General features: G+C 40.0%; 1 protein-coding gene across 6 annotated transcripts in view; it reads right to left on the reverse strand.

Annotated features, from left to right (window-relative positions):
* Positions 1 to 24,165, reverse strand: part of RIC8B (RIC8 guanine nucleotide exchange factor B) — a 112,672-nt gene that overhangs the window by 12,310 nt on the left and 76,197 nt on the right. For 5 of the 6 annotated variants that reach the window (XR_013813631.1, XR_013813632.1, XR_013813633.1 and 2 more), the window contains exons 8-9: positions 14,168 to 14,312; positions 2,840 to 2,959 (exon numbers count right to left, since the gene is read on the reverse strand). Coding sequence is in view for 2 of the 6 variants with exons in the window: in XM_079773881.1 (XP_079630007.1) it covers positions 2,840 to 2,959; positions 14,168 to 14,312 (265 nt within the window). In the remaining 4 variants the exon portion in view is untranslated. The remainder of the gene's footprint in view (positions 1 to 2,839; positions 2,960 to 14,167; positions 14,313 to 24,165) is intronic. The other variant, XM_079773882.1, reaches the window with a different exon arrangement.

The following is a 24,165-nucleotide window of genomic DNA, read 5'->3' on the forward strand; positions in this document are numbered from 1 at the left end:
GGACGGTTGAGGGAGCTGACCAGCAGCACAATGCTGAAGAAAATGACCAGGAAGTATTCTGGCCAACACTGACTCTCACAGACAGACACAGTAGCACAGCAGACAAAGCAAAAGTCTTGAGTTCTGGAAAATGAAGTTCCTAGTCTCACTTTATTATGAAGCTAGAAAGAGAATGTATGTGAAATGTTTTGTAAACTGTTAACGGAAATGGATTATCTCCAGACATTAGTTCGGAAATGTTTGGGGAAATTCTTTGGGACTTGCTTCCCCCAATGATAAATTTGATAATATATTAATCAAGTAATGATAAAACAACTTGAGCTCTTTAGAAGAAAGATGTAGTAATGTGAATACCAAAGATTTATCTTAACAAGAGTAAGTTTCCCTCCACCTGGAATGACTGGTCATTTCTCCACCTGTCTCTTAAATGCCTCTTACACTTTAAGGATCAGCACAAATGCTACCTTTCCTGTGAAACAATCCAGACAGAACGAACTGCTCCTTTTCCTGGTGCTTACAGTTCAACACAGACCTTATTTTATTTTCTTCTAGAATAGATTTCCTTCACTAGAACGTGAGCTTTCCAGAGGCAGATCTTGTCATGTTCACCAATCTCCCTCATCTTCCTAGCACAACGCCTTGCTAACATTAATAAATGTTCCTTGACTTGTATTGCATTTAGTCTACTTTGGCTTACGGCTTCTTGTTTACCTCAAAAACCAAAACCAAAACCAATAACAGTGAAAAGAGAGAAGAAACTTAAGACAAACATGTAAGATGCATAAAGAATGGCTTCATTCTTTGCATTCCTGCTTTGGAATGCCTACTGCTGATCTCCACACAGCTTTGTCATTGACTGTTATTAGTGAGAGCAAATGTTAGAAAGCACAGAAAGGCAAACAATGTAAAAAACCCACACACGTCATGCAAAGTCTGTCATGTAGGACTACTCTCAAAGTTGCCTTTAGCTCCAATTTTTCAATAGCAAAATCGGTGCCAACAAGACCTATTTGCTCTGCTTTGTAAGTGCAAAAATCAGTGTCACCTTCAGGTTGAGTTGGGCATTATCTGCTGGGTATTGCTGGGTGAGTACATACCTTCTTTGAGGCATAGTTTAAATCAGGTGGAAGCTTGGTTATTTCAGACTTGACGTTTGTGCATTTATTTGTTGGCAGCCTCTAAACTATGTGAATTTCCCTGAAATTACAAGAAGGACCTGGCACTGTTTTTGTTGCTGTTATAGGAACACCTATAAAGGTGAATTTATATTAGGGATGCCTCTTGTCTCTTTCAGTAAGTACCTGAATTACACTGTATTGTCTTAGGTAGTTCTGTCCCCCATCTCCCACTTTCCTAGCTTGGAGCTCACTCATCCTGGATATATGGGCCAATTGACTAGCATCTTTGTTATCTTTTAAGAACTCATATTATTAAAATAGTTTATGAACAGGATCTTTATGTAACTGACCGGTTTACTATTAGTACGTCCTAACATACTAATGTGCTCCACTCGGGTCCTGTTAACACTTCTACTCCTACCAGAGGGACTGTTAGACCACTGTGTTTCATCGGGTGCTTTTGGAAACAGCTAAGCACAAATCCTATTTTTATATATTCATTCCAAACTTGTTATTCTGCCTGCTATAGGTTTGCCATATCGTATCTTATATTTTTGACTGTTCTATCAAAAGTATGGAGAATGTCATCTGCAAACAGATGGCAATGTCTTTTGAAGACTGTGAGCATTGTCAGTTGACTGTAAATTCTAACTGGGAAAAGATGAGAGCGTAAAAAGACCAGCTAGAAGTTCTACTAGGTTTGCAGGTGATGAAGCTACTTACTTCTAAATAACTTGTACCACACTGCCAGCATCATCTGAAAGAAGCTCAGACTCGGCAGAGGGTCTAAATACCCACCCACTCTTGTCACACTCTCCATGTTTCCAAACATTTCTACTCAGCCTCCTGATGTGCTCTAAGCCTCTGCCCTCTTTGTTACACCTTTTCCTTTAATGGCTGGCTTCCCTATTCCAGTTGCTGCTTCTCTTGGCTGAGGGATACTGTTCTTCACATAGCTGTGAACAAGGAGACGAACAGAAGAAATTCACCTGGAAGTGACAGCTGCCACTGACACACAGAAGCACTCACTCAAGATGGCTTAAAGGAGAAAGTGACTCAATGCATGGCTGGAAAATAAGCAATTCAGGCAAGTGTGAAAGGAATTAATATTTTCTAATAATTCCTCCAAGATAACTAGTTGCTGATTAGTATATATTTGATTTAATTATTTTCCAAACTGACTATTTTTGGAGGAGAAGGAGATGTGGAGCCAGAAGGGAAGGGGAGACTGTTTTTAGAGCCCCTAATTAATGCAAGCGCCTGCTTTCAGAAAAGCCTTCATTTGAGCTATTCCTTTTCACTTTTCCCTGTTGGGTGCATGACAATTTAGAATTCTTGGTTTCTTCAAAAAAGAAAAAAAAAAAAGCATCATGATTTGAAACAAAAAACCAAAACAGACCAAAACAAAAAATACAAGAAGCGGCAAAATCACTGAACCTAACTCAGCATCTTTTTGAAGACAGGGAGGTTAGTTGGTTAAATGTCACAGTGACCTAGCAGTTACTGTCCCACCTTGGAGAGTGTGACTGTTTGAGAGTGCATATCCAGAGGCACAGGCAGGGAACGCGGGAGCCGAGAGCACTAACTGCTGCTGCCAGGGCCACCCTGTGCCAATCAGCATGGATTTCCAGAGCTGCTGCTCTATGGTAACTCTCAGCGAGAGAGACAAAGAAATAGAACATTTGTAGAAACCAAGCAAAAAATGGATGGGAATACAATACCTGGAAAGTTTATCAAGCATGTTGACAAGTTTCATGGCTTCATATTCTTTTTGTTCTTCTGTCATTTCATCTATAAGGTTTGGCATTGGTTCCTCTAAATGACCAGTGATAAGATTAATGCTACAAAAAGAAAAAAAAGTTATGCTGTATGTTTTAAAATTATGCTCTTTCTATACTTTGCTGGTCCAAGTTGTAAGTTATAATAAGAAAGAGTATAGTTGCCAAAAAATTGGCAATAATAGAATTTTATGGTATAGAACTGCTCTAGGAATTTTTTTTTAAAATTACTTTCCTAGTATTAACTATTGTTTTTCAAAAAGTAAAACTAACTTGCCAACTTAAAAAAAAATAAGGCCCGGCTGCTTTTTAAAAATATGAAATTTGATTGGGTATTTAGGGTAAAGATCCTTGGATGCACACCTTCTTCATTAATTATAAGGGGAAAAATGATTTAAGAGAGTGAGAAATTCATTTTGTAATACAGCATAAAACAAATATATCAAAAAAATTTGGAAAAAATGATGATAGGCTGGAACTGAAAATGAAAGCATGCCAATTTATAATCTCAGGAAATTAGTCCATTAGTGAGACCACAGAAGGCAATGAGTGTTTAAATAATAAAAGATAAAGCAGAAGAACAATTTTAATTAGATTTGATCTGACCTAGATAAAAAAAGAATGAAATGTAGCCTACCAAGAGACAGGTATACCCCATCTGGCTTTCTGGAAATAGATTTAATAAAGTACTTAGAATGAATATGTTTCATAAACTATGTAAGAAGTTCTAATACCAAACAAGCTATCCTCTTAGATAAAAGACACATTATTTTTTTAAGAAAGTGAAATAAAAGGTAATTCTTCCAATGGCTGCTAAATATCTGTAAGTTAAATATGTTTCTGGAGAAAAGGACAAGCAATTATAGCATTTTGTACTAGCCAAGTACAGATGGTTTACTTTTAATGATCAAATGAAATATCCCCGCAAACAGCAAATTGCTAATAAAGTGCTTTGTAGAGTCTACAAACACAAATGCGTTCAGGGACCAGGCCTTCAGGATAAGCAAGTGAGTGAACTGGTTGAGTATAAGCAATGTGGAGTGCTGGGACTGGAGTAAACCAGAGGTTAGAATGCGAGTCTCAGTAGAAAAAAATCACATGGACCAAAACAAAGACATTGTGATCAATTAGGTTCTCTGTGGCGAGCTTCTACTTGGGCAAGTTAACTTTACTGACCTGGGCTTTCTCATTTGGAGTAAGGGTTAGGCCACAGGTACTATTATCTATTACCAGATTTCCTTTTCTTTTGCTGAATTCCTGAGAGGCTACATGACATGCAAATTCTTGTGAAAGAATTCAGTGCTCACCATCCTCAAGAACTGGATCTAAAACATCTGTTTTGCCATTCTTGCATAAGACCGATGTCTAAAGCTGTGGTTAAAAAAATCTTTTTTCCTTCAAAGCAGTGGAAACCATCCCCTGCTTCGTACTTAACAAATGAAACCCTAGGTAGAGGGCCACTATGTAAAGTAGACAAAAGTTGGAACTGCTCAGGCAGTAGAGATAGGAATGGCCATGAGCCCCCTCTATTTGTCTGCACTCTTAAGGTATTCCCTAAGACACTTTCAGGAACTCTGATGCTCAGGGTAAACAGTCTGAAACCCACAGGCTTGCCAGTGATTTTTAGCCTTGGCTGTACATTAAAATCACCTGGGAAACTTTAAAGAGAACTAAATATGTATGTGTGTGTGTGTGTGTGTGTGTGTGTGTGTGTGTGTGTGCGTGTACATATATATACTAGAGAAATTCGTGCACGGGGGGGGGGGGGGGAGAGGGTATGTCCCTCAGCCCAGCCTGCACCCTCTCCAATCTGGGACCCCTTGAGGGATTGGGCCTTAACGGGCAGTCAGACATCCCTCTCACAATCCAGGACTGCTGGCTCCCAACCGCTCACCTGCCTGCCAGCCTGATCACCCCCTAACCACTCCCCTGCCAGCCTGATCGATGCCTAACTGCTCCCCTGCCAGCCCAATTGCCCCTAACTGCCCTCCCCTGCCGGCCTGGTCGCCCCTAATTATCCTCCCCTGCAGGCCTGGTCACTCCTAATTGTCCTCCCCTGCAGGCCTGGTCGCTCCTAACTGCCCTCTACTGCAGGCCTGGTCACCCCAACTGCCCTCTACTGCAGGCCTGGTCACTCCCAACTGTCCTCTCCTGCAGGCCTGGTCCCCCCCAACTGCCCTCCCCTGCAGGCCTGGTCCCCCCCAACTGCCCTCCCCTGCAGGCCTGATCACCCCCAACTGCCCTCCTTTGCAGGCCTGGTCCCTCCCAAATGCCCTCCCCTGCTGGCCATCTTGTGGCGGCCATCTTTGACAACATGGGGGCAGCCATCTTGTGTTGGAGTGATGGTCAATTTGCATATTACCTCTTTATTATATGGGATGTTTTTAAGTTTTCCAGATAATTCTGATACACAATAAGTTAGGAACCACTGGGCTAGAGTGCCTACTTCAGACACTTGTAATGCACTATTACTGCCTCTCCTTTTTTTTTTTTTTTCAGGTGCTCATAAAAGAAGAGAAAAAGTCCTCTAGTTAAGTGGCCATTAACAAAAACACTGAATGGGGTCATCATTTTTCCCAAAAATCAAGAACAAAGAGGACCCAGACAAGGATTCTGAGAACTACAGAGTTCTTAAGAGGTATCCAGATGCCACAATGAAAATGTAATTCCATCACCCATCTATTATTTGCTTAGGCATATAACGAGACATGTTTTTACTGGTTTCTCTACTGCTGCTTGCTAACTCAGAAAAACAACTAGTCTTATAAATGATAAGTAAAAAGTACTTATTGTAGGCACATACCACTTCCCAAGCAAACAAAGGAAATCAGTTCTTAGAACAAAGTATAAGGGAAGGTAGTAGATATATTAACTATATCTGCTCATCTTGTCTCCTGAGTGAAGGCTTCTCTCATAAAGGTCTGTGGAGGGGTGATTTTAAAAACCAGGCCCACAGACTGTTTTAGAATATGATGACATTATACAAGCCATTGTGTGCCTCAGGGAGAGGTGTGTCAGAGGACACACTGGTGAGCTCTGTGGTATGGTGGACACCACAGCACACAAAGGTCACATGCATTCCTGGGTCAGAGCACATTTGATTCTTTTCTTGGTTCTTTTAAGGGCTTAATGGAAATGATGTCTGTTTTCCGTAAGCTGACCTCAAGTTCTCTGCTGCTAAAATGATTTAATGGCTTGCTCTGAAATTAGGTACTAAAGTCACAAAATCCTTTGCTCACTGAACATAAAAGTAGTAGCTAGAAATTCATTTTTATGGAGTAGGAACTTACCATCCTTTACCCATAGAGTAAAACATTCCAATCCCCCCACAGTCACTCCAGGGATTCAGGTTTCATTTTTTCCTTTACAAAAACACCCCACCCCGGCCCTGTACTCAGAACAATGTAAACAATACCACAGAAAACAACAGGAGCTATGCCACCCTCTTAAGGGAAAAATGGCAGGGTGCTGGGGGCAGAAGGCAGACTGGGACACTGTCTCCTCTCTTGCTCCCCACTTCACACTAGTGGCATGCAGTTTCCTTACCCAGAAAAGAATAGAAAACAAATAGTCACCACAACAATGATGTCAGTTTCCATAAAATAGGTTATTTTCAGTTGAGTAAACATTTGCCACCTTATAACCTCAAACAGTAGAGTATGCGACTTAGCTTTCAGTTTCAGGATCTTAACCCTATGAAATTCTGGGGTTCGTTTTATTTTGTTCCAAGATGCTGAGTCTTAAGATACTTTAAGTACACTAATTGTGGTGGATATTTTATTGGGTAATTTTATATTTACCATGATTTTCCCCACCTTTTTTCTGCTTCTTTTCCTCCTCTTCCAGCACTCTAATCCTATGATTGTTTATCTTCTAATTAGATGACAAGAAGTATCTAAACTTATCTGTGGTATTTCATTGAGAATTTTGTATTATATTAGGCCCTTATATGAACTGACCACAGCTATATGGGCCGGGAGATGAAATTATTAATACATACTAAAAAGTATGAGCAAATAATAAACATATGCATAAAAGTTGAAATATATTTCAAGACTTTTGCTTTTTCTTAAAATTGTTGTTACATTTGGTCATCAATAGCACTAGGTCACTTAGCAAAAAAGACCCATTAAAAATTCCCTGAGCTACATGAAAGTTAACTTCAGTCTCTAAAAAGCGTGGATTAAATTTTACTCAAAGCATTCTGGCTGAAGAATGGGCTATAAAGCTCAACCCCTACAGAGCCAGGCAGGTAAGATGAACAGAAAGGATGTGCTGTCAAACCAAGGGAACTTATGCCTGGTATGAAGGGAACCATACCAACTCCATTGCCATGCAAGAATGTTATTAGAAACTTCCACTTTTTAAAAAGGAGCTGAAAATCCAAATTTTCACATGAAATATCTGAATTCTACATTCTGGCAAATAATTTTAAGCAGTACTATGTAAAGTTAAAAAATAAATAAAAACACAAAACCCAAATTACCAACACAACATGGGGAAGTCAAGCAGAAGCTACCTGTGATATAAATCTAACCTATGAGCTTACAATTTGCAATCTCTGGGAAAAAATCAGGGTTTTAGGAAAAGGCATTTGTGAACCCAGACTAAAAAGGAAGGGGACAGGTGGGGTGGGAAAGGAGACATTATCTGCCAATGAAACTACAAATGTCTTTCCAGGAAAAACACCCCAGAATATTTGTCCCCACAAAACAACAAAAGAGCAGAGTGGAACTTTACCATATCCCGATGTTCTTGAATTCCATTCCCTGGCTCCCACTCCCCAATTGCAAGTTGGGCTTGATGAGGGCAGCCACCTCAATCATTTGGCATCCCAATGCTGAGAGAGGCTGACTGACTCAAAACATTTATTCAACAAATCAAACAACGAATTTATTCAACAAAAATCCACTGAGTGCCTACTGTGTGCCAGGCACTATTCTGGAGACATCTCAATGGACAAAAACAGACACAAAAAGTCTCTTCTCTCCTGGAGCTTACCTTCCAATGGGGAAAACCGACGTCTTAAGTAAACTGTGTGGTATGTTAGAAGTGCTATGAAAACAAGGGCCATGTAAGGAAGTGTGACAGTAGGTGTGCTGCAGTTTTATTAAGTGTACAGAACGGGCTTCACTAAGATGATATCTGAGTAAAGACTTGGAAAAGGTGAGACAGTAAGATATGTCAATGATATGGCGGTTCCTCAAAAATTGAAACATAGAACTACATAAACATTGATCCAGCAATTCTGCTTCTGGGTATATACCCAAAAGAAGTGAAAGCTGGATCCTCGCAGGTTTGGCTCAGTGGATAGAGCATCAGCCTGCAGACTGAAGAGTCCTGGGTTTAATTCTGGTCAAGGACACATGCCCAGGTTGTGGGCTCGATCCACAGTAGCGGGGCATGCAGGAGGCAGCTGGTCAATTATATATATATATATATATATATATATATATATATATATATATATATATATATATATATGAAGTGAAAGCTGGGACTTGAACAGATATGTGTACACCCATTTCACAGCAGCATTATTCACAACTAGAGGCCCGGTGCATGAAAATTCATGCACTGGAGGGGGGATGTCCTTCAGCCCGGCCTGCCCCCTCTCACAGTCTGGGAGCCCTCAGGGGCGGGAGGAGACCCGGTGATCAGGGGAAGGCGGCACCCCCATCACACCTCTGCTGCTGCCACTACTGGCATCGCAAGCCTTGGCCGGCCCTGGTTACCTGAGCCTCAGGTGGCCCTGGGCGGCTGGGCAGCTGACATCCGAGGCTTGCCTGCGCCTCGGGCTGGCCCTGGGTGGCTGGGGGACTGAGGCAACTGGGGGACTCCGGAGGCAGGTATGTGGAGCGGCCAGACCCACCTAGTGGTGGACCCGGATGTGCCGCATGCCTGCAGCCCCAGCGGGGCTGAAGGGACTGGCACCACCATCTTGTGGCTGTGGATGCCGCCATCTTTGAAGGCGTGACAGCAATTAGCATATTCCCTCCTTATTGGCTGTGGGCACCGCCATCTTTGTGAGGGCGTGATGGTCAATTAGCATATTCCTTCTTTATTAGATAGGAGGATAGCCAAAAGGTGGACACAATTTAAGTCTTCACTGACAGAAGAATGGTTAAATAAAATGTGGTACATACAAATGGAATGTCATTCAGCCTTAAGAAGGATGGAAATTTTGACACATGCTACAATATGGATGAATCTTAAAGACATTATTCTAAGTGAAATTAGCCAGTCAAAAAACGATAAATATTGTATATGATTTCACCTATATATGGTTCCTAAAATGGTGAATTTTATAGCATGTATATTTTACCCCTCAAATAAGAAGGCAAAGTGAAGAGCACAATAAAACTTGCTTTGCCTACCTCAACCACCCCTCCCCCCCCAAAAAACACCATAAGCTCTGAAGTCAGGCCACCTGATAACTCATGAACTATGTGCTCTACACAAGTTCTTGACATCATTGAGCTTTAGTGTCCTCTTCTATAAACTGGGGAGAACTCTATCCCAAAGGGTTACTATGAAAGTTAAATGAGATAATATCAGGAAAGTTCTTAGAACAGTACCTGCACATATTAGACACTCAGTAAATAACAGCTATTATTATTAGCATAAGTGAGCCACTTGCTAAGAAATAAGCAAGCCAAAAGGCCTTGGATGATGTAGTAAGCTTACTCTATTCAGTTAAATCATCACCCAAGAGGGGCCTGTGCAATCTTCATTAACTAAGGAAGCCATGCAACAATTATGTATTTGGAGCAATTTCCTATAGATATATTCAGATAGAGACATAGTTAATGGCTGAAAATGTCTCAAGTAGTTTGAGAATTACCATAAAAATAGAACAGTGATTCTACAATAAACAAGATGGTAAATTATGAAACATCTTAATCCAAGTTTTTGCAGTCCATTAGCAGTGCAAAGAACTAGGGTGTGTGTTGCCACTCTTTCACTGTTGACCAAATATTTACTAAGTGTCTATTGTGTAGCAACCATACAAATAAACATACTGAATACATATATGTATATATAGAGATACCATATTGCATCTAGGCAATTAAAAAAAAACTCCAAAATGTCTATTTAAATTATAGTGCTTTCTTAGTGTTTCCTATGTTGAGTGTTTTGGATTAAGACAGATATCCTTTATTATAAAGGATATAGAAACTATGGTTGTAAATCTACAGGAAATGAAATGTGGAGCAACACTGTAGTCATCTAACACAACTGACCTCTTGTTGGCCATTTACCCAAATTATAACACAGAAATAGAATAAAAAATAGAGAATTCAGTTATGAAAGTACAAAACTGGTGGGGTTGCAAATATCTCAAAAGCTGGTAAACTTACAGAACCCAGTGTAATGCAGAAGTGGCAATGATTTTATTCTCAATTCTGACCTTCTAGAGCAGCAGTCGCCAACCTTTAGGACCTCACGGAGCACCAATGGTCCACGGACTACTGGTTGGCGACCGCTGTTCTAGAGATCTGAATTTAGATTGTATTTCATGACAGCTTACAGTAAATTAATTCTACTTCCTAGAAATGGTAGTTAAATCCTATCTTATCTAAAGATACCATCACAGCCCAAACTAGGCAAAAGGGAAAATCTTCAAGTCCTGATTTCTGGCTCATTTAATTCAATAAATATTAAAAACAAAGATCTTTCATGTAGAGCCCCGACTTCAAGTAGCATAATAAACCTTGACAAATAAAAGAAAAAAATTCTTTTTGCTAAAAAACTGTCAATACAGATGCTGACAGAGCTACGGCTGAGAGAAATATAGTCAAGAAGGCAATACCTAAGTAGGTTAGTATAATGATAAGCTTCTGAATGTGATCTGAGTTAGTAGGGGTATTAAGAGTGTAAGGAGGGATCTTAAAGTTCTGCCCACTCTGGCCTTCCCCTCCCCTCCTTCTGCCCCTCTGTACAGAAGTTCTTTAAAGACACCTCTTAGGGCCCCTAGGCTCCTAACCCACCCTGAAAGTCACTGGTCTACAATGAGCCAAATGTCATTAGATACACATCTTTTGATTGATGTTTGCAATTATGTATACACCATATCAGTCAGTTATATTACATAGACAATTTAGGAGCCTCCATGCTCAGAGACATAAAAGAAACAGGTATAAAATTGGAATTTAGAGATTTGGTTTCTCTTTGATACAATACCAAAGTTTATATGAAGCCTTTTAACAAACATGGCTAAACATACATCAAAAACCTGTGTGGCATGTAACTTGATTCAATGAGTGTATCCTGTCTAAGTGTGCTAATTACAGAAAGCCATTTCCAGTCCATTAAATACATTTATTTTGACACAAAAAGGACTGTTGTGATAATAACTGTCTCCCACAGCCTGAATGTAAGCTTCATACAATTCTTGGTTTCAGATTCCACTAAAGGATTACAGGTTACCTTGGTGCATTAATCAGAATCCACTTACAATTTTTTACAATGGGATAAGGGCCAACTGGATGAGGGGTAATTTCTCTGCTTTTGCCAATACCAGCAACTCTTGTGAATAAATGTATCATAAGAAAGCTAGACTCTGATCCCGGGAACACTGACTGGTGAAGGACAGAGGGTGGGGGAGTAAGCAATCCTGTCAGATTTTATAAGTTCCACTAGATTGATAAAAGTTTTCATAACAACTTTTAGGGAAAAGTTCTTCAGGCTCTGTGGATCACTGCCTAGAGCACAAAGGACTATCTCACTTGGAAAGTACTTTATTCACCACTACTTCCACAAGGACCATCTAGATAAGTATTTTAACAAATTAAACATCCCACTACCCTGTTTCACCTAAAAGTAGGAAAGATATAAGAAAAAACAAAAACAGATGGGAAATCCATATTTATACTTGTAATGAGTAATGTTTAAGAAACACAAAATTTCACAATGGTGACTATTCTGACTATAAGATACCATTCCTATGAACAACGTAGGCCAGGTCCAAAGGTTAAAGATTAGGGATGTAAGGCCCAAGTACTAGTACAGAATCTCCTATGACAGAAAGCGAAGACAATAACAATATCAAACCTCATGGTCTTTGATTTAAACAAACAGTGTTCTTCTGAAATCTAGCATGTCTATGTCCCATACCACTGGAAGAGACCCAGTGTTCTTGTATTTTCTCTGAGCTCTTTCTTTTTTTAAAAATATATTTTGATTTTTTACAGAGAGGAAGGGAGAACGAGAGAGAGTTAGAAACATCAATGAGAGAGAAACATCAATCAGCAGCCTCCTGCACACTCCCCACTGGGGATGTGCCCGCAACTAAGGTACATGCCCTTGCCCAGAATCGAACCCGGGACCCTTGAGTCCACAGGCCGACGCTCTATCCACTGAGCCACACCGGTGAGGGCGAGCTCTTTCTTGTTACAGTAGCATTCTGGTGCCTGCTAGATACATGGCCATTACCATTACAGAAATCATCTACCAAACAAAAGCAACAATACACATTGAGTTGCAACAATACTGACCATCCACAAGTACTCAAGAGTTGTCTAAGTTGACTGTGTCCACATCCCTGGGGCACAAAGAATGCCTAATGTAATTTCTATCTTCCTTTAATATGAGACTTCTCCACTGGTATATTTTAATGTTTCAAATGGAGAAATATAAAACATTAAACTGTTATGGAAATATAATTTATGGAATGGAAAAAACAAGAGTGAGCAAGACTACTTTATAATTAAATTATATATAATTAGGGAAAGATTAAAGTATGATTTCTCTATCTTGTCTTCAAATACTTGATAGAGATACCCAATTTATAACATCTAAATGGTGGCAGTCTTAAGAACTTACTGCTAGCATTTCCCCCCAAAGCTTTTCTTTGGGGGAAAGGGGATATACTCTATAAGATCCTGCTGAGGCTGATAGCACTGGGTTGCTAAAAGTGATGTTACCTGCTCAGACCAATTTGCTGAGAATATGGGCAATAAAATTCCTAATTAGGGCATAATCTTTTACCTTCTTACAATCCATTACTTTCATGTCAACAGGATGTAATCTGAACTAAAAAGGGGGGGGCGCTAATTTTGCAGATAATGATTTTCTATCTTTGACCAAATACAACATGACCCACATCACACTCTAGAAGACTATCAGTAGAAAACATAGCATGTCAACATCAATGATGCCAAAAAGCAGTTACCCTTTTAGTATTCAGTAATAAAAACCAGGAAACTGAGCTCAAACAACTCCTAGTAAGTGGAAACTAAGGAACCTACCTGGGATGGGGGTTGAGAGGAAGATGAAAAGGATGGTGAGGGAAGGCAAGGAAGTAGAGGTGGTTTGTTCGGGACAGAAGAATTAGTGTCTGATTTGTAAGCACTGACTCAGGGAGGACTTGAGGAGTCTCTGTTTGCCTATTCAGAGCACTAATGCATCTGCTCAGAGGTAATTCCCTCAATGTTTGAGTAAAATTTACTGTGGAGCCAAAGTTCTTTACTTTTGCTAGTAATGTGCCTTGTTGCTTTATTGACTCATAAAGGCTTTCATGCAAGAGGGAAGATCAGAATATATGGAACCTACATTTAGCTTTCTGAGAAAGAATGAAGTATCAAATAACCAACTTAAATACTCAGTCTTGGTTATACCTTCTAAAATCTCAACCTATGGAAAGGAAGCAAAAAGGAAACAATAATACTTTTAAAATATATGATGGCCGAAGCCGGTTTGGCTCAGTGGATGGAGCATCGGCCTGCGGACTGAAGGGTCCCGGGTTCGATTCCAGTCAAGGGCATGTGCCTTGGTTGCGGGCACATCCCCAGTGGGGGTTGTGCAAGAGGCAGCTGATCGATGTTTCTAACTCTCTATCCCTCTCTTTTCCTCTCTGTGAAAAATCAATAAAATATATTTAAAAAAATCTATAAAATATATGATGGTAGATACATAAAAGCACCATCTCTCTTATTTCTTGGGACAGGGTAATGAGCATGTTGAAAATAATCATGCAGCAGAACATTCCTTGCAATTATTATCCTTCCTCAATCACTTGAAGATACACTCTAAGGCAGCAGTCACCAACCGGTGGTCTGTGGACCACTGGTGGTCCATGAGGTCTGAAAGGTTGGCGACCACTGCTCTAAGGCCTGAGCAACGAAACTGCCTCTGAAAACACTATTAAATGGAAGGTTCCCAAATCCACAAAAGAAAAAAAACACTTGGAAAATGAGAGACAAAGGAAGTGAAAGCCAAATAACCCACTCAAAGGCACAGAATTAGGTGAAAAGAAACTTGATACTATACTTTGGTTTTGCATTTTTGTATTCTTCAGTGTCTGTGTCCTCGTCCTCTGAGTACCAATTATCTCCTCTTCCTCCAGTCAAGAGGCCCCTGGCCGCCAACAGTCCTGCAGCATTCCCATAGCCAGTGTATTTCAGCAGGCTATCCACTGCAAAAACAGAACAGGTTTTTAGACAGGAATCCTTGGGTGTGCACTAGCATCACTGACTATGCACCAACACAGGGACATTGGAGATAAAGGCTACGATGGTAAAGCTTAAAATGGAGAATTTTTCAAAGTGTGGTTGGTAGTGATTACACTGAGCTACCTACAAACTCTTCTATGTGCTCTGAGGACCAATCTTTTTTCAGGGTTCTGAAATTCAAACAGCTGATTTGAATATACTTTGTTGCAGAAGTGGGGCCTCTCTGACCACCAGGACATTGGTAAGGGTGCTGTTTTAAGTTTTTGTTCATAAATCTTATTTCTTTATCCAGTTTTAGAGAAATGATGATTAGAAATGAGTTACTGGCATTTTACCAGTATCGCACATCATGTAAAATTTTTCTTACACCCTTTGTAGGAACTGGAGGGAAAGAAAATAAGAAAACTTAAGGATATTAGCAAATAGAATGGGCTAAGTTACTACTTTTTAAAAAAAGCAATCTATATACATAAAAGGTTAATATGCTAAGTATGTGACCGTCCGACCGGTTGGTATGACGCACACTGACCACCAGGGAGCAGATGCTCAACACAGGAGCTGCCATGATGTGCACTGGCTGGCACCACGGACCTGGCGCCCATAAACCAACACTCAGCTTCCCCCAAGTGGGACACAGGCCCCGTCACCACCCAGGAATGACACCCCACCAAATTGCAGCCAACGTTGGCAAGACCTTCAAGGCACAAAATGCGGCTCACTAGCCAGTCCAGCCTGGAAACGGTCACTGTGGGTGCTGGGTAATGATGTCACGTAGCAACGCCTGGCTTCCTCTCCCTAGTGACAACTAGTTTCCCTGCAGTTTCTTCAGCCCAGGAACATGACTTGCTTTATAGCCAGGTGGAAACATTTCACACTTTAACCAAATGTCTGTGAAGCATTTTCCCGTGCCTCATCTAATTGGAAACTCACAGAAGTCCTCGAGCAGGTAGATAGGAGACTCAGTGGAATCCTATTCTTTTTTCATTAGCCATAAAATGGAGATTTAGAATGCTTAGAAACTTAACCTGACTGAAAGAAGTAAGAAATGATGGACCTTGAAAATGACTTTAGGTTTTCTCACTGCGCAGAATATAGTCAAACACTGCTGCAGTTAAATACTTTACCCTTTGTTCTCCCTGCATGATCTACAATAATAATCTGCTTTGTGTTGATATTTATTGCTGTGTGGCTGATAATTACCTGAAAGAGAAGTTGAGGTGCTTCACTGGGCTGGAAAAAGTTTAGCTACATCAGAAAGCAGGTCTAATTAAGCAAGTTTATCTTATCCTATTCTATATAACAAAAGCCTAATATGCTAAGTGTCCGGTCATCCATTCAACCAATCAAAGCGCAATATGCTAATGAATGCTACGGCCGCTCAACCACTTGCTATGATGTGCACTGACCACCAGGGGGCCGTCGACCAGTTGCTATGACATGCACCGACCACCAGGGGTCAGACGCTCCAACCGGTAGGTTAGCTTGCTGCTGGAATCTAGCCAATCGGGACTGAGCAAGACGGACTGGACATGCCCTGGAGCCCTCCTGCGGTCCTTCCCTGGCTGGCCAACCTCCCATGTCCCTCCCTGGCCCTGATCGTGCATCGGTGGGGTTCCTTGGCCTGCGCCCTCTCGCAATCTGGGACCCCTCGGGGAATGTTGGAGAGCTGATTTCAGCCTGACAGCGGAATGACCGGTTGCTATGACACGCAATGACCACCAGAGGGAAGATGCTCAATGCCGGAGCTGTCCCCTGGTGGTCAGTGTGCTCCCACAGGGGGAGCTCCACTCAGCCAGAAGCCAGGCTCACAGCTGGCGAGTGCAGCGGCAGTGGCAGGAGCTTCTCCCACCTCTGCGGCAGTGCTAAGGATGTCTGACTGATGGCTTAGGCCCGCTCCTAAGCCGTCAGTCGGACATTCCCCGAGGGCTCCCAGACTGCATGAGGGCGCAGGCCAGGCTGAGGGACCTCCCTCCGAGTGCATGAATTTCATGCACTGGGCCTCAAGTATATACATAAAAGGCTAAGTTGACTCAGGCATGCGCAATACATATAAAGCTCTCACTGGCACCAATCGCAGGTGTGTGTTTCAATCTATCATTGTCGATTGTGAGTTTGGTTGACACTTCTATTATAGAGAAAGGGCGAATAGCAATATTAAAATATTTCTCCTAATTAATTTCCTTTCAATGTGCACAAATTCGTGCACCGGGCCACTAGTCATATATATGAAAACACACAGAATCCACTGAGAAGGGAAGCTCGGGAGTTAGACTGGCTGGATTTCAATAATGAACATGTACTAGCTGGTTGACCCTGGGTGCGTTACTTTGCAGCTCTGTACCCACATTTTCTAATCTGGAGAATTGGAATAATATCTACCTCACAGGTCAACACATGCAAAGTGCTTAAAAAAGTGTCGGCACACAGTATTTTCCTAATCATATAGGTAAAATGATCACTGATCACCTTCTGACTTAATCTTAGTCAACCCAAACAAACAAGCTCCAACGAAGCATTTGGCACAGGTCCCTCTAAGTAGTACGTTGCTTGTCACCAGTGTAAGGTGATTATCTTGAAGAGAAGCAAACATGTAACACTTTTTCAAGGAAACCTTGAACTGTAGGAGTTTTACTTTGTGTGTATGATTTCTAAGCACCTTTAAGGAAGATACTGAGCAATCACTAGCAGCTTTATATAGAAGCACTTTCTTTTCTTCAGACAATTTGAAGGTGAACACTAAAATATTCAAACAAAAGATAAAAACTGGCAAAACTTAATTAAGGCTTTCAATAAAATGGCAACTAAAGACAACTGTAGGAAGCAAAACAACACTATCCTATCCATGTGTAAGGCCTCAGTAAAATCTACATCTGAAATACACTGTAATTCAGATCACTTACCTCAAAAAGATAAAATAAATCTGGAGAAGATTCAGAGAAGAGCCCTGGCTGGTTTGGCTCAGTGGACAGAGCATTGGCCTGTGGACTGAAGGGTCCCGGGTTCGATTCTAGTCAAGGGCACATGCCTGGGTTGCAGATTTGATACCAAGTAGGGGGATGTGCAAGAGGCAACCAATCAATGATTCTCTCTCATCATTGATGTTTATATCTCTCTGTCCCTCTCCATCCCTCTCTGAAATCAATAAAAATATATTTTAAAAAAAGATTAAGAGGAGAGCTATTAAAATGACTCTGGGAACTAGAAAGGGGCAATGGATAGGAAATAGGTGGGTAAGGACAGAGGATAACTGTGGTAAGAGTATGAAATTATGGGTGTGAATAGAATGAATAGACCAACCAGGAGAGAGTTGGTTATTAAATTTTCAAATACTTGAACTACAGGGTACCTCCCTTGACAGTAAAAATAAAAGGAAGTCTTGCTTTCAAAGAATATAGCAAACTGGTGAAATTTATGCAAAAAGAAATATGTATTAATAATATAAGTAGATTAAATGCAGTTTACACTCTAAGTTTCAACCATTTGCTACCTTAAAACCTATTGATAACTATGGTTTCTTTGGCAATAATTCTCAGTGGGTGCTCAATAAAATCATATTACAATTTAATGAGAGATCATGGTGGTGTAACTTGAAAGCCCTCAGAATACACCTGATCTGCTCTCTCTTGCATTTAGTACCTCTGCAAGATGAAGTGGTTTAGAGAAATTAAAGAATTCTTAATGAGTTATTAGGAAAAGTGAATATCCAGTATATACAGGCATTCTTAATATTCATGGAGTCAGACATGACCTTAATGACACATCACTGAGGTCAAAGGATCATAGATCTGAACCCACATGGCATACTCTCGCTATATATGCATTTTTGACAGGGTTTATTATTATTCTTGTTTTTAACAAATAACAATGTTTAGTGGTCCAGAAAAGAAATATTCCACTGAAATTGTGGAAGTCTAAATTGAGATATGAATAAATGGTTTAAATGAATATACCCAAAAACAAAACAACAATAAAAAGACACAAAATGTAACCACCTACAATAGCTAAAGATGAAAACAGTTTAAGAATTCAGAGTTTATCAAAGTCCAAAATAGATTAAAAAGAAACAGAACACTAAAAAACTTGCTTTCTTATGCAGATTGTCTTCCTGGAAGCCAGGCAATAGAAAAATTTCCTAGCACTTTCATGAAAATAATGCTTACTGCTCATTCACTGGAACAAACATATGCCAACTCTCTGACAGCTTCAGTTACAGAGACAATTTAAGACCCACCTTGTCTTCAAAGCAGATGAGGCTATAGCCAATAGTTTTAAAATAAAATGAACTTTTGTTAATAGCATAAAATACTTAAAATGGGGGTTGGGGTGGGAAGGCAAATGGAGTACATAATTCTCATAGTAAGAAGCATTTTCCTTGTGAAGTTCTGACTGATGTTATATATTTTCAGTCCTTGGTCGGGAATTTGCATATGTGAAGGGCTTAAGTAATACACTGATTTTCAACTGCACCAATGGTTGGTGCTCGTAAGCCCCACCCTGCTGAAGGGTCAACTATATTTGATGGAATGTTTCTAGCTACTTTTTAGTCTATTTTGAAATACATTGTATAACATCCTATTTGATATTGGGAAAGCAGTAAAAAGCAGGAAAATGGACTGAACTTGGATGGTAAGGTGAGCTGATAAAGGCAAAGATATTCTGGTGGTCTTTAAAAGAAAAAGAAACACACAAGTATGTGTTCTTTTCATAGTAACCACCCATACAGTTAGATGAAACTGCTGCAAAAATGAAACAAATAGCACTCAGTCAGAAAGTTGCAAGAAATATTTCACCATTATGTTATCAAGATGCTAGAGGGCACCATGGACAGAGGAAAGCAAACAGCAGCACGCTGCCAAGTCAGAGCGGCACTGGCAGTCATGGTATCACTGCTTCCACAAACATGGGTTTTATCACACTCTCCCATGAAAATGAAAACGAGGTTTAGCCCTTTTATCAAGGAAAAAGAATGGCAGAGGCACATTCTACCCAGAGGCCCTTCCCCCTTCTCTGCTACACAGAAAAGAATTTATAATCCTTTCCTTCCAAATACTTTTAGAAATCCTATACTAGCTTCCTCTAACTACTCTCCCTATTACTAGTCTCACATCCCTCCATACAATACCTGCTATACCTTCGTAAAGCAAAAGTGTGACAGTACTGCCTTCCTGGATGAAACTCCTAATTTCTCCCCTAAAGGCTGAAGCTCAAGTTCTACAACAGGGCCAAACAGGTTCTTCATTTTCAGGCCTTTGCTTTCTTTTTCAAACTCATCTCTTCTAACTGTACACATCGTCAATCATTGCACCTTGAACTAGTTTCTTTTCTGTGTATACCAAGGCAGTGCCCCTTTCTCTGTCCTCTTCTGTGAAGACTTTCTGACTTTCTCCACACCACCCAACCATTCTCTCTTCCAGGTCACAGAACCTGACACATTCCTCTCTTCTGGTGCTTACCATAGTGCATTGAAATTATTCCTTTTAATGTAGAAATCCACAGGACAAGGTACAGGGGGTGCAACAGTAGGTTTACAGTTGTTCATATGGAAAATAACAGTTTAATACAAGAATAAACTGTTTTGTGTATTCACAACTATAAACCTACTTTTGCCCACCACAGTAAATTCATAGAGAGCACAAATGTTTGTTCTTTCGTTAAACCCTGGGGCACCTACTATCTGTAAGGTACATTGTTAATACTAGGGATCCAAAGATGAAAAAGACATGATCTTTGACCTAAAGAAACTAATGTCCAGAATGAAAGTTCAACACATAAAAAAGTTACAACATAGCAAACGTGGAAAGTATTAAAAACAGAGAAAAGTAAAAATTATACAAGGCAGAGAATGATTGAATCTGCCTTGAATGATCAGAAATGTCTTTACAGAGATAATGCTTAACACACTTCAAGGATAAACAAAGTTCACTATGCTAACAAAGACAGGGAAAGGTATTCTATGCAAAAGGAACAGCATCTGCCAAGTCATGCAGATATGCCAAGAAATGGTGCAGTATAATCAGGAAAGAATGAAGAACTTCGTACAATTAAGAATACACTACGAATGTAGGCATGGAGGGAAATTTTGGATTTTACCATGATGACAAGGAATCATTAAAACTTTTACAAGGAGGAATGATAAAATTATACTTGTATTTTTAGAACAACCCCTCTGTTAGCCATGTGGAAGACAAATAGAAGAAAACCTGACCAGATAGAGATGACTACTTTAATAGTTTATTAAGTGATACTTAGATTTGGGAATGCCCAGCAAATAGGCTGAAGCAGAAGTCAAGGGAGTGATCACTTCAGGGGCCAGAAGAGAACTCTAAAGAACAGTGGCAATAAAATGTGGACAAAGATAGGAGTTAGCAAATGAGACTGAAAAGAAGAGACAGAAATCCAGGAGTGTGTGGTAGCACAGAAACAGAGTGGTCAATAGTATCAACTGTTAATGAGAGAGGCAGCAAAGATAAAGACCAAAAAATGCCTGCTGTGTAATTTGTTAGTTAACCTGTGACCTGACTGAGCATTTTCAATGGACTCTGGGAGGAATGGCAGGGGAAGCCTGACTGGCAGCAAGGTGAAGCCTGAGTGGGCAGTAAGGCACTGAAAAGAAAAGCAGGTGAATTTTTCAAGATGCTGAGACGTGAAGATGCATATAGGTTGAGGAAAATACAGGGAGAATTAAAAACAAACAAAAGAATAGAGGGTAAGAACGGACGGAGCAAGCCTTCTGAGAAGACAGGAAAAGAAAAGACCAATAGGAAAGGAGGACTGCTTGGCTCTGAGATAGAGACACCTATTCCTCTGAGACAGGAAGGAGACAAAAGTAAGTTTATACTAGTAAAGGTGAGGGATTTCAAGCCTTATTTATCTCTGCAATTCAGCCCCTACCACAATGCCTAGCACATACTGGGAAGTAATGAATATGTTAAAAGGGGGAAAACCTCACCAAGGCAGGGAGTTTTTAAAATATTTTCTCTTATTAAACCATGTTAGGTCTAACTTTAGGCCCCTTCAGGAAGCATATAATTTGCAGAGCAGGTAATAAAAGTTTAGTTTTGTCAGGGCTCCACAAAACAAGTGCGTAGCATGAGCACAGGTTAGCTGGTGGGCCACTCTCAGCTGGAATTCAGGTTAGCTGGCACAAATGGGTATTGAAGATACTTGGATAGTTCTTTCCGTGCCAAGTCTTCCATAAAATGTTGCCCTTTGTATTTCATCCTATTTCAGTTTTCTTTCTTAATCCAGTCTCTGTGTTCGTAACCCAGTTTGACAGCTGCCTGTTGTCTCTACTTAGTAGTCTGACTTTTGAGCCTGGATCACAGTACCTTCACTTTCAAGCAGCTTTGAATATCCTTAAGAGGGAGGTCAGCCACTGTGATAAATTATTTAACATTTATTTCATTTCGATACAGTCTGTCTCCAAACACAACCCAAATTCCAAAATCTGATGACTTTTATAAGTTGAATGTGGACTACAAACTTTTTTTTTTGCACCAGATTTTAAAATTGGAATTAGTTGACAAATTTAAAAAATTGGGAGATTTTATGTAAAATTCAGAGTCCTGGCCTCTCTTGGAAAATCTATAAGGTTTGATAATACTGACTACATTTTCCTCCATGGTAATAATCAGTGGGAGCTAAACAGCAGCAATGTCCTCTTTCTAGTTGCCCCCTGTTCACCCCTTTGTCCTCAGTCCCAATGCACTATCTCCCCAACAATGAGCTAAGTGTCAGTTTTCGTTTATCATCTTGAGTCCACTCCATTTGACTTACTTTTATTACCAGCCTGGCACTTATAGGCATTTGTGTTATAACCCTTGGTAAGAAAGTAAATAATATGAAGAGGGCAGAGACCTTATTTATCTTGTATTCTCAAGGTCTAGCTCAAAAAATATTTGTTAAATAAATTTTTATTCCAGAAGAATAAATCTACTAAACTTAAAATCAAATTAGAAGGAAAAGCAGAGGAAAATATATGGATTGTTAGAGGTCAAATGAAAAAGATACAATTTTCCTAATATGGGTTGGTTTGGGTCCCAAAGTTAGGACTATGAAACACAAATGTTGGGTCCAAGGGGGAATGAAGTGAACCATTTCAAATGAAAAACAATGAACAAATTCCTTTATAAATGCATATACTATTATTCGCTATGACATTCACTAAGTCAGAAATAAGGTGACTATATTTAGATATGTAATTTATGTTCTTAGATATGTAATTATAGAAGAAATAAACTTTATTTTCCCTCATTTAATAAGTTTTTTAGAAGTAACAAAAGAAATGCATGCTCATTTTAGGAAAAAAATTACAAAGCAGAGAACTAAAAAGCAAGTTAACAGTCATCCTACTACTCAGAGATAACAATGGATAATATTTTGGTGTATATTTTGATACACCTTTTTTAATGAATAGATACGTGTGTGTGTGTGTGTGTGTGTGTGTGTGTGTGTATAATTATACTTTAAAAAACAACAAATTTCTGGTTTCAGAAAAATTTATTCAATTCAGCCAGTATTTGAAAATTATGTGCAAGGCACTACACCTGTCACTTAATTCCAAAATGCTATATTAATATTTTCAAAGTCTGAAAGAACTGAATTGTTTAAAAGAGCTGATGTTAAATAACTAGTCTATGACAATAGCTGAAGATAATTATTATGTGAGAAAATATGGAATGATAATACTCAAATTTGGGCTTCAGTTGAAGGCAACTAGGTAACCTTCAATAAGTTATTGAAAGGCTCTCAAATGCAAGGATGCCTCCTTTATGACATTGAAATAATAATAATTTTATCTTAGAGGGGCCTTACGAGAATTATGGGAGTTTGGCATAGGACATTTGGCACAAGATACCTCAACACAGTTGCTATTGTCATTGTTATGATATTGATCAGATTATGTTGGTAATATACCATCTTAATAGGAACTGAAGTGGTTGGATCAATCAGTCAGAAATGAAGTTTAAGAATTCAATGGATACAACTCAATAGAAAAAAAATGAATACAGTTGACCATTGAACAATATAGGTTTGAACTGTGTGTGTGTATGTGGATTTTTTTTCAATAATTATGTACAAACTATAAATATATTTTTCTTCCTTATTACTTTAACTTTTTTCCCTTTAGCTTACTTTATAAAGTATATGTTAATTGACTGTTTATGTTTCTGTCAACAGTAAGTTATTAGTAGTTAAGTTTTTGGGGAGTCAAAGTTTTCAATTGTGTGTGGGGTCGGCACCCCTAAACCTTCATGTTGTTCACGGGTTAACTGTAGTTCAATTATAAGTGGGCAAAGGACCTGAATAAGCATTGTCTCAAGGAAGACAGCAGCACATGAAAAGGTGCACAACATCCCTAATTATCAGGGAAATACATATCAAAACTACAATTACAGATCACCTCACACCTGTTAGAATGGCTTTTATAAAAAAGATAGAGGACCGATGCATGAAATCCGTGCACGGAGGGTGGAGAGTGTCTCTCTCAGCCCAGACTGCACCCTCTCCAATCTGGGACATCCCTCTCACAATCCAGGACCACTGACTCCCAACTGCTTGCCTGCCTGCCTGCCTGATTGCCCCTAACCACTTCTGCCTGCCAGCCTGATCACACCCTAACCACTCCCCTGCCAGCCTGATTGATGCCTGACTGCTCCCCTGACAGCCCGATTGCCCCTAATTGCCCTCCCCTGCAGGCCTGCTCACCCCTAACTGCCCTCTCCTGCAGGCCTGGTCACCCCTAACTGCCCTCCCCTGCAGGCCTGGTGCCCCCCAACTGCCCTCCCCTGGAGGCCTGGTCCCCCCCAACTGCCC

This window comes from Cnephaeus nilssonii (genome assembly GCF_951640355.1).
Source record: "Cnephaeus nilssonii genome assembly, chromosome: 6".
Lineage (NCBI taxonomy): Eukaryota > Metazoa > Chordata > Mammalia > Chiroptera > Vespertilionidae > Cnephaeus > Cnephaeus nilssonii.